Source organism: Labeo rohita, chromosome 23 (assembly GCF_022985175.1).
Source record: "Labeo rohita strain BAU-BD-2019 chromosome 23, IGBB_LRoh.1.0, whole genome shotgun sequence".
Lineage (NCBI taxonomy): Eukaryota > Metazoa > Chordata > Actinopteri > Cypriniformes > Cyprinidae > Labeo > Labeo rohita.
This window is the reverse complement of record NC_066891.1, coordinates 5,469,860-5,487,861: the sequence shown is the minus strand read 5'-3', so window position 1 is coordinate 5,487,861 and position 18,002 is coordinate 5,469,860. Positions and strand designations below refer to the sequence as shown.

Sequence of the window (18,002 nt, the reverse complement as noted above, 5' to 3'; positions counted from 1 at the left end):
TTTCAAGAAAGTTTACTTTTTTCTTGCTATCGCAAATTTATATCTCACAATTCAGACTTTGTTTCTTGCAATTCTGAGCAAAAAAGTATGAACTTATAAGATATAAAGTTTCCATCTCGCAATTCCATTTTTATCCCACCTCAGAATTAATTAATTGCGACTTTTTTCTTGCTATTGCGAGTTTACAATCTCACAATACAGACATTTGAGAGTTTATATCTTGCTATTTCATTGTTTTTCTCAGTTCTAATAAAGTTAACTTTTTTTTTCACCTCTAAAGAAAATTTAAAGAAAAACGTATGAACTTCAAGATATAAAGACAATTCTGTTTTTTTTTTTTTAAAGTTAATTGGGACTTTTTTCTTGCTATAGCGAGTTTATAATCTTACAATACAGAGTTTTGAAAGGTTATATCTTGCAAATTTAAGTTTATCTCTCACAATTTTGATTTGAAAACTAAGAATTGCAAGATGTAAACAGAATTGCTAGATATAAACTGATTTTTCTTCTCAGTATTTCAGGAAGCTAAACTTTTTTTTTTTTTTTTTGCCACAGAATAAAAAATAAACAATTTATTTTTTTTCTTGCCATTACAAGTTTATATCTTACAATTCTGACTTTTTTCCCTTCTGGGGGGGAAAAAAGTATGAACTTCAAGTCTTTTTCTTTTCTTTTTTTGCAGAATTCTTAGTTTATGTCTCTTTTTCTTTTTTCCTGCCACGGGAAAAAATTAATAGAACATTGTTTTTTTTTTTTCTTGTAATTGCAAGTTTATATCGCACAATTCTGACTTTTTTTTTTTTTTTCACAGAATTGCAAGAAAAAGTCTTAATTGGGAGATAAAGAAACAAGCTTCTATCCTTTTACAATAATGCACTTATAATAGAAGTCTATGGGGCAAAACATTAAACCGTCTGTTGTTAGTATCTTTATGCATTTTAAGGGGGGCAAAGTTACAGGGTTTACCGATTTTATAAGGTCATGAGAGAAAGACTGATTATTACTTTGACTATAACAAACAAAATTAGCAACTTTATCATGTACTTTAACATTTATGTGCGGTTTCTTTTACCACAGACTTCCAACTGAACCCATGATATTCCTTTAAATTGCCAGAATGTTTACGTATTAGAAATGTAAGTTTTTTAAGAGTTATATCGCCAAAGCAATAGTTTGTAAATATCCTACTAATGCTTTTTGAGTTATATTTATCAGAGATGTAGCTGGTTACTGTATATTCTAGATTTCTCCATACCATTTGAAAAGGGAACAATAAGATGCTTTCAGGGGGGATCTGAACGACTTTAATCACTGTTTTTTCTTTAAGGTCAATGCATGTATTGTAACCCTGTTTGAGTTACACGTTACCATAACTGCAGATTTTGTCAGCGGGGAAACTAAAAACCTGGCACGGATTTTAATCACTGTGGCTAAAGTATTAAGACTTCGCAGATGTTGGTCGCAGATGTTTTGTGGTGCAAAAGGGCCACAAATGGTTTGTTTGAAGAAAAGTGACTCTTTCACTGGGTCACGTTTTTCCCTGTGCATGCATACTGTAGATTGGATTTTGGAGAAATGTTTTTCTTTATCGCTGTGTCTTAACAGGCAAACATGTGTTCGCGGGCTGGATCAAGGTCTTAAAATAGTGTTTAGGGATAGATCATTTCATTCATACAGCCATTAATGATTTTCATCCCATTTAAGGTCATTATGAAAGAATTTGTAGCTATTCAAAAAATTCAGCATCTGATATTTTGTCTCTGTTTGTTGCAACATAATTGAAAGTTGGGCTCTGCATTATGAAAAGGTGCTTGCTCATTCCCACGTCTTACACATCACTGTTTTCAAAAAGTTTTTAGTTATTAAACAATAAAAAAAGAAAAATTAATTCATGTCTGCTTTTATTTCTAAACCTCTTTATAATTTTTATATATATATATATATATATATATATATATATATTATATATTTATTTATTTTTTATTTGTATATATGTGCTTATGTATAAATACACACACACACACACACACACACACATATATATATATATATTCTGTATAATATATATCTTTAATTATTAAATTGATTGATTAATAATTTATATATATATATATATATGTATACACATATATGCTTTTTGTTTATTTTTTATATATATATATATATATATGTATATATCTTTATAATTCTAATATATAGAAAAAATTATATATATATATTATATATAATTTATATATATATATATTATATATAAAAAATATATATATATATATATATATATATATATATAGGAAAAATGCATAACGAAAATCAAACCGGATACTGAACCATTACGTTTTTTTTTTTTTTTTTTTTTTTTTTGGCTTTATGATATTCTCTGTCCAAATTATTACAATGTTTTTTTGGAGATTTTTTTTCTTTTTTGGAATTACCACTATTTTTGTCATTACATTCCCATTACAAAAACACTCAACCCATTTTTTTCTTTATTGTAATAAAGTAATAATTTATACTTAAAAAAGTATGCATTTTTCAATTAATAATTTTGCTTCACAGGAATGATAAAGGGGCTTTTTCCTGAGATTTACCCTTTTAGAGAATAATATTTAATAGTACACAACTTAAATCCCATTTGAAAAGTTTATTTATAGAATTCCACTGCAGAATATGAAGTTGCCCAACTGTTTGAAAATGAAATGCTAAATTGAAACCGCAATCATTCGAATGCAAAAACTGAATGTAGGAATAGAACCGAACCAAAAATGTTTTAAACAAATGAATCAAATATCCTGACAGGCTTAAACAGTGGTCCATTATTAAATATATTTGGGTTCCCTCTCCAAGTGTTCTTTGGCTGAGCTCAGATGGGCCAACTGAAATGAATGAGGGTTAATGTTTGACTATGTTCTGTACAAAAATGCAGCCGCCAGCAATCTCAAGCACAGCGCACAGCCTGACACATCTTGACGTCATCCCCATGCGAAAGAAAAGCACCCTCAATCGTACAACACAGTTCCTGTACATTTACACATTTAAAGTTTCTGGATCATGACACAGTGTACGGATCACCTAAAACGGTTTCCCATGTTCGCTCTAGATGCTCAGGGTGTTGAGCGCTGGCACGAGAGTGACGGCTTCAGGTACGTTCTGATTCTGATCATGTGACCCTCTGGCCTGTAAAACCTTCTGTCTATGTCTCTCCTCCTGACGTTTCTTCTTTTCTAGGCGCTGTTGCTCTTTCCTTTGTTTGTTAGAAAGCTAAAAAAAAAATAATAATACAAGAAAACTTTATTATTTTCATTCTTTCCATCCAGGGTTATTATAGTTTACTAAAACTAAAACAATTAAAAAATGTTTTATTACATAAAATAAATTACTTAACTATTTTAATTACTTGAAATAAAATGTAAAACTTTAAGAAAATAAATTACAAAACACTTCAAAACAATTTTTCATTTAGTTTAACCTAATGAAGTGAACCTTCAAATAAAACTAAACAAAAATGAGAAATTTGCCTTGGAAACTAACTGAAATAAAATAAGTATGTTTTTTGGATAATGTATTTTCAGTTTTTTAATTTGATTTTACTTTATGTAAATGTTTTTAATGTTTTTTAACTTATTTTATTTCAGCTAGTCGACAAGGCAACTTTTATCATTTTTATTTAGCTTAACTTGATGTGCTAAAATAACTAAATTTAAAATAAAAAAATCAGTAAAAATTATAATCAACATAAAAAAACAGATAAAAAAATAAATAAAAAAGACAAGAACACACAATCACTAAAAATTTTACATTAAAATAGAAACAAAAAATTATAAACAAATAAACTATATATCTAAATTAGTTTCTATTGTTTTTAGTTCAGTTTTAGTTAAGTTATTTTCATGTAATTTCATTTATTTTAAACTTCAAATGAAACTAAATAAAATCGAGAATTTTTGCCTTGGAAACTAACTAAGTTCGTGTTTTTCAGATAATTTTTGGTCAATTGACATTTATTTTATTTTAATTAATGTCAATGTTTTGAATGTTTTAAACTTATTAGTTGGCAAGGCAACATTTCTCATTTTCATTTAGTTTAACTTGATGTGCTAAAATAACTAAAACTAAAATAAAAACTATATTGACATTAACAAAAACAGATTCAAAAACAAATAAAAAAAAGACAAGAACACAACAAAATCACTAAAACTTTAAAATTAAAATTAAAAAAATTATAAACAAATTAATTTTATTTTTATTTCATTTTTAGTTTAGTCATTTTCATTTCATTTCATTTTGTTATTTTAAGCTTGAAATGAAACTAAATACAGTTGAGAAATTTTGTTTTTTGGACAACTGTTTATCAATTAACATTTATTTTATTTTAAATAATTGTTATATTTTTATAGCTTTTTTAAACCCTTTTTATTTCAGGTATGTGACAAGGCATTTTCATTTTCATTTAGCTAAACTTGATGTGCTAAAATAACTAAAACTAAAAATAAAAACTATTGACATTAAAAAAACAAAAAGAAAACTAATAAAAAAAAGACAAGAACACAACAAAATCACTAAAACTTTAAAATTAAAATAGAAACAAAGAATGACAAACAATAAATTAACTATATATCTAAATTAGTTTGTATTTTTTGTAAATTTCATTTTTAGTTCTTTTCATTTCATTTTGTTTCTTTTTTTATTTCAAATGAAACTAAAAAAAAATAAAAAATAGAAATTTTGTCTGGGAAACTAAGTTTGTTTTTTGGATAATTTTTTTGTCATTTATTTTATTTTATTTTATTTAATGTCAAGGTTTTTAATGTTTTATTTTTTATTTCAGCTAGTTAGCTAGACAACATTTCTCATTTTCATTTAGTTTAACTTAATGTGCTAAAATAACTAAAACTAAAATAAAAATCAGTAAAAACTATACTGACAGATTAAAAACTAATAAAAAAGACAAGAACACAACAAAAATCACTAAAACTTTAAAATTAAAACGTAAACAAAAATAATAAACCATAAATTGAATATCTAAATTAGTTTGTATTACTTTTATTTCAGTTTTAGTTTATTTAATTTATTTTCATGTAGTTATTTTATTCAATTTACTTAAGTAAGTTTATTTCTTTAGATATTTTTTTCAGTTAATATTTATTTTATTTTAATTAATGTCAATGTCTTTAATGTTTAAACTATTTTAAATCAGCTATTTGGCAAGGCGACATTTCTCATTTTCATTTAGTTTAACTTAATGTGCTAAAACAACTAAAACTAAAATAAAAATCTGTAAACTATATCGACATAAAAAACATTAACAAAAGAAAAAAAAAAAAAAAAAAAAAAAAATCACTAAAACTTTCAAACTAAAATAGAAAAAAGAAACAATAAATTAACTATACATCTAAATTAGTTTGCATTTTTATTTCAGTTTTAGCTTGAACCTAAATAAAATTCAGAAATTATGCCTTGGAAACTAACTGAAATAAAATAAGTTTTTGTATTTTTGGATCATTTTTTGGCAGTTGACATTTATTTTATTTTAATTCATGCAAATGTTTTCAATGTGTTTTATTTTTTTAACTTATTTATTTATTTTAGCTAGTTGGCAAGGCAACATTTCTATTTAGTTTAACTTGCTAAATAACTAAAACTGAAATAAAAACTATAGACATATTTTTATATAATAATATATAAAATAACAATAAAGATAAAATAATAATTTAAAAACTAAATATTTTAATATATTCTAAATATTATTAAAAACTATAATGGTATCTCAATGATACTTCAAAACAAACTCAGTCACCTTGGGTTTGTGTGCAATGCTGCCCTCTGCTGGCGACGTGTTCTCACTACATTCAGCTTGCATGCCTTGACATAAAGAGTGTGTCTCTGAGGCACAATCTCTCTGTGACAATTGGTTGTTCAGTTCAGACTCCAGCCAATCACCGTGGCATGTCTGTGATGCGGCACTTGATTGACACAGATTGTCCGATTGACCTGCAAACAAAAAACAGCAGTGAGAGAAGCACACGGAGAGTGAAGGGAGCAGAATTAAAACAGTGATTTAAAGATCAACTGACTATCGGCACAGAGAATGCTCAAGATCAGCTCTTCATCTTCAGAGACAGAGCGTGAGGGAGAGGCGCCTCTCGACTTCTCCTTCTGACCGTCTCCAAAGCGTCTGGAATTATTCAGACTCTATCCAAAGAAAAAATAAGAGTCATTTTCCTTCAGAAAATCTCAGACTTTGGTGTTTGTTTAAGCGACAGACCTCTATACGCAGATGGGCCGGACTCTCAGAGTTGTCTCCAATCTTTCGGACGCTGTCGTAATGGTCTCCATAGCGATACGCGATGTGCAGCTCACGACATGAAGGCTTATCTGTACCATTTATCTTCATGTAAAAAGAATGTGTTAAACCATTAATAGAGACACACTTCATGACATGAATAAAAGAAATAAATGCTTCATCACCTCCCACAAAGGAGCGTTCAGCTGATGAATAACCACTTTTAATTGCTGGCTGCGTGCGAAGGCCACAATGGCGTCGTTACCGGCAAATGTGCCCGGCTGTGAGAGGTTTGACACTGAGAAAGAAAAAGATGTCTTTAATGAAATGAGCTTTCCTGCAGAAATGCAGTAGAATAGTTGAATGGCACTCAATTTATATATATTTAATGTATTTACTTATGTATTTATTTTCTGGTTGTTTACTGGTTCCAGTGTTACTGTAATATCATTAATACAGTATTAAAGTACTGATGTCATATTTCATATCGCAAATTAGTTTTTATTTTTATTTTTTCCCCTTTTTATTTTAATCTTAAAGTTGTATTAATTCTGCTGTGTTTTGTCAGTTTTATTAGTTTAGCTAATTATTTGTTTAGATGTTGGTATGTTTCTATTTAGTTATTTTTTTATTTCAGTTTTAGTTTAGTTTTTTTTTTTTTCAACTTAAATTTTAACTAAAACAAAAAAATGGAAAATGCGGCCTTGAAAACAAACTAAAATAAATATGTTTAGGTTAGTGGGGTTTTTTTATTATTTCAACTAGACTTTTTATATTTTATTTATAGTTATTTATATTTTTTTGTTTTCTGGCTGTTTACAGGCTCCAGTAGTTTTTATTTTTATTTTATAGTTTACATTTTATATATATTTATATATATATAATTTTTTATTTTTTTTTACTTTTACTTTTAGTTTATTTTCAACAAAAATGAAAAATGCTGCCTTGGAAACTAATCAAAATAAATTAGTTTTTACAATGTATGTTTTTATGTATCCAATTTATAACTACATTTATATATAAATATATACAACTGAAATAAAATAGGTTTATTAATTAATTTTTTTGACTATTCATTCATTCATTCACTCATTCACGTTGCAACTGATTTTTTTTTTTTTCTTTTATCGGGTTGTTTACAGGCTCCAGGATTATTGTAGTATCATTAATACAGTATTACAGATTCATGTTTTTCATATTTCATATTTTAAATTAGTTTTTATTTTAATAGTTTACATTTATGTTATATTATGTTAATATTAGTTTTGTGTTTTTGTCTATTTATTTATTTTTTTTTTTACTTTTAGTTTTAGTTATTTTCAACTTAAACTGTAACTGAAATGAAACAACAATGAAAAATGCTGCCTTGGAAACTAAACAAAATAAGATAGTTTTTAAAATAAATGTATTTATTTATTTTTAATGATTTATTTATGGGATTTTTTTTCCAAGTTACAACTAGATTTTTTTTCTGGCTATTTACAGACTCCAGTTGTTTTTATTTTTATAGTTTATATTTTATGTTAATATTTGTTTTAGCATTTTTGATTTGTGTTTTTGTCAGTTTTAGCATTTTAAAACTATGTGTATATTTATGTTTATATATATATTTTTAGTTTTAGTTTAAATGTTTTCAACTTAAACTTGTTTGAAAATGAAACAAAAATGAAAAATGCTGCCTTGGAAACTAACCAAAATAAAATAGGGTTTTTAATTAATTATTATCATTTTTAATTATTAGTTATTTTATTTAGTTTTTACTTTTTTTATGGTTGTTTACAGGCTCCAGGATTATTGTAGTATCATTGACACAGTATTGGTTTAGTTATTTTCATCTTAAACTAAACGAAAAATAAATGCTGCCTTGGAAACTAACCGAAGGTTTAGGGGGTTTATCTTATTTTATTTAACTTCAAATGAAGTAAATGTTAATAATGTTAATAATGTTAACAATGTAAATAATTTTAGTTCACAATAAAACATGTCAAATGTCTGTAGCAGAATTTTTTTTTTTTTTTTCCAAAAATTAAATTTATAAATATAAGCAATACTGATGTTGAAGTTGAAGTTTCAGTTCATTTTAGTCCAATTAATTTTGGATCTATGGCAACACACAAATACAGTTTAGAGACTTCTCTTACAATGCTGTGTGAATGGCACGTCATCTTCAACGAAGGGTTCGAAGTCCTGTCTGTGCGCCATCATGTACTGTACCGTCTCCTGCCGCAGACGCAGATGACCTCGCGAATGTCCCTCCAGCTGATCTCCAAGAGCCCGGAACAAACAGTTCCTGCAGGAGAACATGAGAAACAGAAGCTCGACTCAAGGAGCTCAGACTGTATATGGGCATCTGAATCCTCCACACATACCCGTCTCCAGGCACCTCTCGGAGTTTGAGCCCCAGAGCCTGAAGCTGGTTGGAGAAGCTGACAAACTCCTCTCCATCATCCCCCCCTGGAGGTCTGTTCTTCCTGTCTTTGGCCAGAGCCCGGCGGGCCGCCCTCTCGTCTCTCTTCCTCTCTAATTCACACTTCCTGTTTCCCTTTATGGGCTTTCCTGACTGTTTCCTTGACATGATGGAGCTGCGGTACTACACCCGGTGATGACGCAGTGTGACAGCCGATGAGGTCAGACTTTATCTATCACACACGCAAAACTGTAACCTAAAAGAATCGCATCATCAGAAAAACAGCTATGATAAGGGGAATTGCTTAAAATGAACAGTCAATATAACACAAAAACATACAAAGGGTGATTTACAATGCATAAGCCTAACAAAAATACCTTGGTAAACAGCATTACTCTTTCTTCAAACATGATAGTAAAATCATAATAGATTAATACAGAATCGCATTTAAAGAGTGTAAAAAGCTTTCTGTTTTTCTTTCTGTCATTTTTCTTATTTGATGTATGGTGCCTAAACAAAATAATTTAAAAAAAAAATAATAATAATAAAAAAAATAATAATAATAATAATAATAGCTACAAGACCAATTATATATTTTTCTATAGTTTTTTCTATATTAATGCTATTTGTTATATATTTATTTGCCATCTTTACTACTAATAAATTAGTAGATTTAATACTGGCAATTAACATAGCATTACTATTTCTGCAAATATCATTGTAAATTAAAAAAAATTTAATTCAGACAGTTTGTTAAATGTTTCATTATTTTTTTCTGTGTTTCCTAAAATCAAGATAACTTTAAATATAATAAGAATAATGTTACAAGACCAATAACAACAGCAAAAACAACAACAATGCTATTTGTCTATATTAATGCTTTTTGTTATATATTTGCTATACTTACTACTAATAAATTAGTAGAGATTTAATACTGGCAATTAACAAAGCATTACTATTTCTGCAAATATCATTCTAAATTAATAATAAATTAATATAGGATCACATTTAAATAGTTTGAGAAATATTTCTGTTTTTTCTCTGTGTTGCCTAAAACCAAAATAACTTTTAATATAAGAATAATGTTACGAGACCAGTAACAACAACAATGCAATTTTTCTATATTAATGATATTTGTTATACATTCATTTGCTATCTTTACTAATAATAAATGAGATTTAATACTAGCAATATTATCATTATTAGCATAATTAGCATTACTACTTCAGCAAACATTGTAAATATTAAAAATATTTACCAATAATATTTATTCCCTAATACTATATCTTAGCAAAACTTTACCCTGGTTGATTTTATTTTTTATTTTTTTTATAAAATCGTAAGTATTAAAGTTACCATGAAATCACAATGAATGAATATGTGAACATAATACCATAAAAATGAATATACCACTAAAAATGAGTATCTCATCCAAATGTTACATAGCTTTAAATTTCTTTTCTATTTTTTTTTATCTTTATGATTTATTTTTGTTTGTTTGTTTGTTTTTTTGAAAGTCATGGCAAATACCACAACAGTTCAAATATTTTGATTGTTTACATTCATAAAACGTTCCCATTTCCCAGGTTTAACCATATTGAAAATTTTAAATCACGGCCTTTTCAATATGCACCTTAAGAAGAAATAGATAAATGTGTAATAAATCCAAAACGTACAAGTTTAAAGTCAAGTACTATAAATATCAGACTAAATATGGTTTGAAAAAAAGGAACTGCAACGTGAACGTCAGAAATGTCGCGTAATTAACGTCTCTGTCAATTTGGCATCGTTTAAACGACAGTGCGAGGACGTTTGTTCAAGAGAAAAGATAGTTAAAGTGTGTCACACAACTGTACTCACATTATCTGCTGACAGTAAGAAACACGAACACTAAACGACAATCTGGACAAACTCCGGCGAATCCCACTCTGAGCTACACAGGGTTTGTTTACTTCCTAAAAAACCGGGCCGCAATTCCGGTTCCGGCTGTGCTTTCAAAATAAAAGACACGACCGCGACAAGTCATTAAGGTAGAGTAGTTCTCTTAAAATATCACTTTTCGGAAATATCAACGTAAATTAATGATAAATTAATATAGTATCATCTTAAAACAGTGTAAGAAGCGTTCGATGACTTTATTTATAGTACTATATACTATATATTTTTATGGATTGCTAAAATAACCTTAAAATAATAATAACTTATTACAAACGAACAAACCAATTATTGTTTGAGTATATAGTTAATTGTAATCTACTGAATGAACATATATAATAAATAATAATTCATAGTAATAATTTTCTATGTTAATTTATTTTTTATAGCTATATTTGATATTAAATAGATTATTTAAAGGATAAACATAGTCCAGATATAATATTAAGATATTAAAAATAATATTTTAAAAATAATAATATTAAAAAAATATATATTTTAACCGCTATCTTTTTGTACACAGACGAAAAAAGTTTTTCTTTTTTATTGTATCTTTTTTTTTCTAGTGTATTTTTTTTCTGAAAGAAAGTAAATAGAAATGTGATTATTAGATTTTATGTGAAAATCAATTCCACAAAAGCACAAATAATCAAAACACTATTATTTGAATCAAAATATCACCTTAAATACAATGGAGTGACACAGAGATTGAGCAAATATGTATTTATTTTCTGGCAGTAAAAGACAGCACACTCTACACATGACTTTTATACATCCTTTATAAATAGTTATCATCTGATAAAAAATCATTACACCATCGAAACAGACATACGTAACAGTCGTAAACTATCAAGTCATTATTTCCCTCTCCCTGCTGCTCTGCAGCTCTCGGTACAATAGCTGTGTCCGTACAGTTCGTCATAACGTGTTCCTCACGGAGTCAGTGCACAAGCAGAACTTCATTTTGGCTCAACTTTCTTCACGTAGGCATTGACAGCAGCAGGGCACGGGCCTTATGAAGCGTGAGCTCTGAAACTCATCCGCCTCTGTCTGTTCGCTGGCAGTTCCTTTGCCTTGGCCTCCATCACCTCATCCATCTCGTCATCCTCGGGGATGGTGGTTTGTGGCTCCTGGACCTGCTCCTTCACTGGTACGAGCTCCCGCACCTTCAGCGTGTCAAAGTCAGGCTCCTCGTGATCAGGGAAGAAGGAAGAGGCCATCTGGACCACACCGCTCATCATTCCCAGGACGGCAAACGTGCCGCCCACGAGATAGACCTTCAGGGAGCCCTTGGAGGGACCGGCGCTCAGCATTTCCTTAGCAAAAGGGATGAGCTCATGCATAGTCTCCATTTTGTTTGCAGTTACGTCTGTGAAAGAAAAAAAAATAATCAAAGGTCATGATATGAACATATGAAGAAATTAACTAAATTATTGTAGTGCCAGAAAGAAGAATGCTGTTCATAAATCACATTTTCATATTTCTGAGGGATATTTAATTCAAATATTTTTTTTTAAATTATGCATAATAAGACCTGAGATAAATACCAGGGTTATTATAGTTAACTAAAACTGAAACTATAATTAAAAACATAAAAATAAATAAATAAATGTTATCTGAAATAAAACTATATATATATATGCAATTTAATGTAGTTTAAATTTGATAAATAAAAATTAATTATAGATAGATAGATTTTATAATATAAAATATAAATATAAAAAATACATAAAGACCAACAAAACTACTACAAACTACAAAAACACAGCAAAATTATTAAAACCTTAACTGATAACCTTAAATGAAAACTATCAAATATAAGTTTTATAATACATATAATATGTAATATAATTCATAATATTACTGTAAAATGACTTAAAAAAGTACATTAGATCACCCTATAAAGTAAGGGAAATTACCGGGAAAAAAAACATACATACATGCGTACATAAAGTCTAAACATTTAATAATTAAATATACATAAATAAATAAATTACTAAAATCCTAACTAAAATTAAAATATTATAATACAAACTGATTTAAAATATTAATACAAACTACAATAACATCTCAACTGTACTAAAATAACACTGGTAAATATTAATATATAATATAGAACATGATATTAATATATAGAACATGAATTATTACATTTAACAACATAATTATTTCAATGAAAACTATCAAATATGAGTTTAATACATTTAATAGTACTTTTAATGTACAGTCACATAAAAAGTCCATTAGATCACCCTATAGAGTAAGGTAAATTACTGGAAAATAAATATAAATAAATAAATAAATAAATAAACAAACATTTAATAATTAAAGTTAAGTGACTCGCTTCAAAAACTGTACAATACATTTAACAGTATTTTTACTGTAAATTTACATAAAAAGTCATTAGATCACCCTATAAATGTAAGGGAAATTACTGGAAAATAAATAATAAATAAATATAAACATTTAAAAACTACATTTAAATAAATACAATTTAAATTACTAAAACCTTAACTAAAACTAAAAAGAAAACAGAAAACATTAAAATAAAAACTGATTTAAAATATTAATAAAAACTACAAATCTAAATTATACTAAAATAACACTGGTAAATACTAAAATATAGAAGGTACAACATTAATTTTTAATGTAACAACATAATTATTTCAATGAATAATTCATTCAAGTGACTTGCTTCAAAAACTGTAGAATATATTTAACAGTATTTTTACTGTAAATTTATATAAAAGGTCCACTAGATCACCCTATAGAGTAAGGGAAATTTCTGGAAAACAAAATAAATACATACATAAATAACAGGATTTGATCATAGCATTTTAGTAGTGTTTTACAGCTTAAATTGTAATCATTTTTCAAGTTTATGTCAAATTTTACAGCGTCAAGGCAGAAAAGCATATATATTTAAAAAATATTTGCTAAAAAAAATATACTCACTTGTAAAACGTTGAAGAATCCGATCGGATGATAAGTCCTTGTTAACGGTTTATCCTCAGAGTTTCAGTGGTTGCTGGAGGTACAGATGCTGTGTCTATTTAAGGCCGGCGGTCATCTGTGTCGACGCCCACTTGATATGAATATTCATGAAAGGAGATGCAACTTTTGTCCAAGTTGCTTCATGTGAGCCGTGAATGACTCCAGGGCTGCTGGCGAGATAATGAACCCTGTCTGCCAAATTTCACAAAGACAGTGTTGGAAACTGCGTGTTGTGATCACGTGAAAACACCATAAAACACACTGAACGTGAAGATCGTGTGTAAACAGACTGAAGTAGTTTTTATTAGCAGCTACAGAGGACTTGATGACCCAGCTGTGATGGTTAATACTAAATCTACAGCTTCAAAGTTCACAGATCAGTTTTATGGTGCGATGAGGAGCGCTAAAACACTCTACTGTGATATTTAACTACAAATACTGGACTGTCCAGAATGATACGATATGTAAACACAGACATGTGAGCAATATAAAATCATTCAGTTTGGAAAATGTACTGTAGTGGTACCATTACCATATTCATATGCATGTTAATTCAGGATACTTTAAAGAACAGAATAGTATTTCCATAGCACATGTCCAAAAAGGACTGTAGTTCCATTGTGCATTGTGCAAAAAAAATAGCATTACTATGGTACCTTAGTAAATAAGGAAATCAAAATGCATAAGGGACATCATTTTCTGTTAGAAAACTATAATGGTAAGGTAAGTTCCTACTGTTTGTCATTTTTAGACTGAAAATTAGACTATGATAAGAGCCGCCACATCATTTGCTATAATGACCTTTACTCCACTGCCCTCTGCTCATGCTCTTATATTAACAAACCTAATGAATGCAGATTACTAATAATATTACAATAACGTTTACTGCACACTATTTGAACTGCTTCAGAAGTAAACAAAAATGTTTAAATAAAAATTAAATTAAATTAAAAAAAATAATAATTTTACATTTAATTTTTTTTTTTAAATAATATTGCTATAAGCTGCATTTTTTAATTTAATAAAATCGATTTAAATATTCTATTTTATACAGTGTTTTATGATTATTATTTTGTATTATTTTTATTTTATTTATATTTTCATTTTATGTTTCATTTTTATAATTATCACAAAAAACTAAGGCTTAACAATTACACTTTGGGTATAATGTCATATTTATGCCTTATTATTTCAGAATTCTGAAATGTATTATTATTACAATGAACTGCATTTTTAAATTGAATTAATTTAATTTTATATTAATTTTTTTAATGTGTTTTATTCTTACAATTTTATCTTTATTTGCATGCTATATTATTTATTTGTTTATTTAACTCTGTTTTTTATTTTTTACATTTTTTTTTTAAAAAACAGCATTTTTTTATTTTGATAGATTTCAGTTTAACTAAATTTTATATTAAATTACATATACTATTTTTTCTTACTTTTTTTATTTGTCACAAAATGAAAATTAACACATCAAGACTGCAACAGTATAATGCTATATTATTCTTACCATTTTATCTTTATTTTTAATTTATATATTTATCTTAAAAATTAACATCTGCAACAGTATAATGCTGCATTTATGCTATATTATTTATTTAATTGTTTTTTATTTAATTTTTTTATTTATTATTTTTTTTAAACAGCATTTTTTATTTTAATAGATTAAATTAAATTAAATATATTTATTATATGTTGTATCCATATTTTTTTTTTTTTGATAAATTTGTATACAGTTGTTTTTATTTTAATAGATTTCAATATAATTAAATTTTATATTAAATATATTTTAATGTGTTTTATTTTTACTAATTTTCTATCTTATTTTGAATTGTTATATTTATTACAAAATGAAAACTGTGATTTCAATGATTTTGCATTAAGACAATATTTAACTGCTTCAAAAATGTATGATGAAATGTAACAATATTACCATGAAGTACATTTTTCAATTTAATCAGATAAATTTCAATACAATCATATTTTATACAAAATACTTTTAAAATAAATGTTATTCTTACAATTTTATTTTCTCTATTTTTTATTTTTAAGGCTAAGCAATTATTAGGTTTTTTTAGTTCTGACTTAGTATGCTAACCACAATATGCCATTTGTGTCAACATGAAGTTTTTAGATTACTGCAATAGCTTTTTCTTTAGAATTAGTGATTTTGCATTAAAATGATTTTGCGTTTGAAAACAGCAAACATGCTGACCTTTCACTGTCAGTAGCATCCCAACTGCTGCACATCCTTAAAATGGAGTAAAAATCATCATTGCTGTGTCTCTGCGGAGGCTGTTTGCGTATGAGGCGAGAGGGCATGCTGGGTAACGGGACTCACTGTAGACATGCTGTAGTGGTTGTGACTCTGAGGAGACGGCTGCATCAGATACTTTTGACCCATTACGCTCTGATGTGTGCCATGCTCTCTTCCCCAGATGCACAGACAGTGTTGGGAAACCACGTCCAACACGCACAGCTCGTGCTGAGCAGCAGACGTGACAGTTCACACTGTACACAGGAAGAAACTCATTGACAATCACATGACTTACAGCAATAAACAATACATCTGAGACTGCAATGATCTCAAGTTATGTATGAGAGTGTTTTAGTAGTTCTTACAAAGTGTGATGATAAATATAGGCTAGGGGTCAGGAAGGTTTTTTTTAAAGAAATGATAAGCTACTTTTATTCAGCAAGGTTGCATTAAATTGACCAAAAGTGGCAGGAAAACAATTATGTTACAAATGATTTCAAATGGTTTCAAATAAGAGTTATATTTTGAACATTTTCCATCCAAAAGAAAAAAAATATTACGGTTTCCACAAACATATGAATCAGCATAACTGTTTTCAACAATAATAATCAGAAATGTTTCTTGAGCAGCAAATCAGCATATTAGAATGATTTCTGAAGGATCACTGATACTGAAGACTGGAGAAATTATGCATGAATAAAATTCATTTTATAATATATTCAAATAGAAAACTGTTATTTTAAATTGTAATATTATTTCACAATATATTTATCATTAACCCTTAGTGGTATCAAGTCGGAGGAACAGACAAACCGATTCATTGAGTGAGTCATTTACGCTGGAACCGCTCCGATTGATTCAAACTCAAACTCGTGACTTCGATAATCCATTTTAAACTAACCACTAGTAAACAAAAACAGCTCAAAAGACCAATTTATTTTAAAATCGCTGGTAAAGATGTAGGTAGGGTGAAACGGAGCTTTTCGAAACTCCGGTAAACTACGCTAACGTTTTTTAGTCTATGGTCGCTAATAATTCAGATCGGAGCTTCGGAGTGGGTTTGCAAATCTTTTGATTCAGATTGGAGCGAGTGGTTTCGCGAATCATTTGATTCAGATCAGAACTTCAAAGCACGTGTCGCTAACGTTTTTTACATATGGATGCGATAATTCAGATCGGAGCTTCAAACCGCGTGTCGCGAGTCATTTGATTCAGATCGGAGCTTTGGAGCGGGTTCGCGAATCACTTGATTCAGATTGGAGCGAGTGGTTTCGCGAATCATTTGATTCAGATCAGAACTTCAAAGCACGTGTCGCTAACGTTTTTTACATATGGATGCAATAATTCATATCGGAGCTTCGGAGTGGGTTTGCAAATCTTTTGATTCAGATCGGAACTTCAAACCGCGTGTCGCGAGTCATTTGATTCAGATCGGAGCTTCGGAACGGGTTCGCGAATCATTTGCTTCAGATTGGAGCGAGAGGTTTCGCAAATCATTTGATTCAGATCAGAACTTCAAAGCACGTGTCGCTAACGTTTTTTACATATGGATGCGATAATTCAGATCGGAGCTTCGGAGTGGGTTTGCAAATCTTTTGATTCAGATCGGAACTTCAAACCGCGTGTCGCGAGGCATTTGATTCAGATCGGAGCTTTGGAGCGGGTTCGCGAATCACTTGATTCAGATTGGAGCGAGTGGTTTCGCGAATCATTTGATTCAGATCAGAACTTCAAAGCATGTGACGCTAACGTTTTTTAGTCTATGGTCGCTAATAATTCAGATCGGAGCTTCGGAGTGGGTTTGCAAATCTTTTGATTCAGATCGGAACTTCAAACCGCGTGTCGCGAGTCATTTGATTCAAATCGGAGCTTCGATCGGAGCACGTTCGCGAATCGTTTGATTCATAGCGAAGCTTCGGAGCGGGTTCGTGATTCATTTGATTCACGGAATTTCAAAATGCTATTATGGATTCAGATCGGAGCTTGAGCGCATATTGCAAATCATTTGATTCAGATCCGAGCTTCGGAGCGGGTTTGTGAATCGTTTGGTTTAGTTCGGAACTTCAAAGCGCCTATGGTGAATTTTGGTTCAGATCAGAACTTCAAAGTATGAATAAATAATT

General features: G+C 28.8%; 2 protein-coding genes across 2 annotated transcripts; both read right to left on the bottom strand.

Moving 5' to 3' along the window:
- Positions 1–2,499: 2,499 nt before the first annotated feature.
- On the bottom strand, positions 2,500–10,682 carry otud3 (OTU deubiquitinase 3). Its single transcript, XM_051095680.1, has 8 exons — positions 10,548–10,682; positions 8,650–8,943; positions 8,422–8,570; positions 6,466–6,578; positions 6,263–6,385; positions 6,072–6,189; positions 5,795–5,988; positions 2,500–3,258 (listed from the first exon to the last, which is right to left on the bottom strand). Exons 2-8 carry the CDS (start codon positions 8,853–8,855, stop codon positions 3,094–3,096), a joined length of 1,068 nt encoding a protein of 355 aa, XP_050951637.1. The 5' UTR covers positions 8,856–8,943; positions 10,548–10,682; the 3' UTR covers positions 2,500–3,093.
- Positions 10,683–11,330: 648 nt separating this feature from the next.
- Positions 11,331–13,743, bottom strand: g0s2 (G0/G1 switch 2). Its single transcript, XM_051097373.1, has 2 exons — positions 13,578–13,743; positions 11,331–11,991 (listed from the first exon to the last, which is right to left on the bottom strand). The coding sequence occupies exon 2, from the start codon at positions 11,972–11,974 to the stop codon at positions 11,636–11,638; it is 339 nt and encodes a 112-aa protein (XP_050953330.1). The 5' UTR covers positions 11,975–11,991; positions 13,578–13,743; the 3' UTR covers positions 11,331–11,635.
- Positions 13,744–18,002: the final 4,259 nt, after the last annotated feature.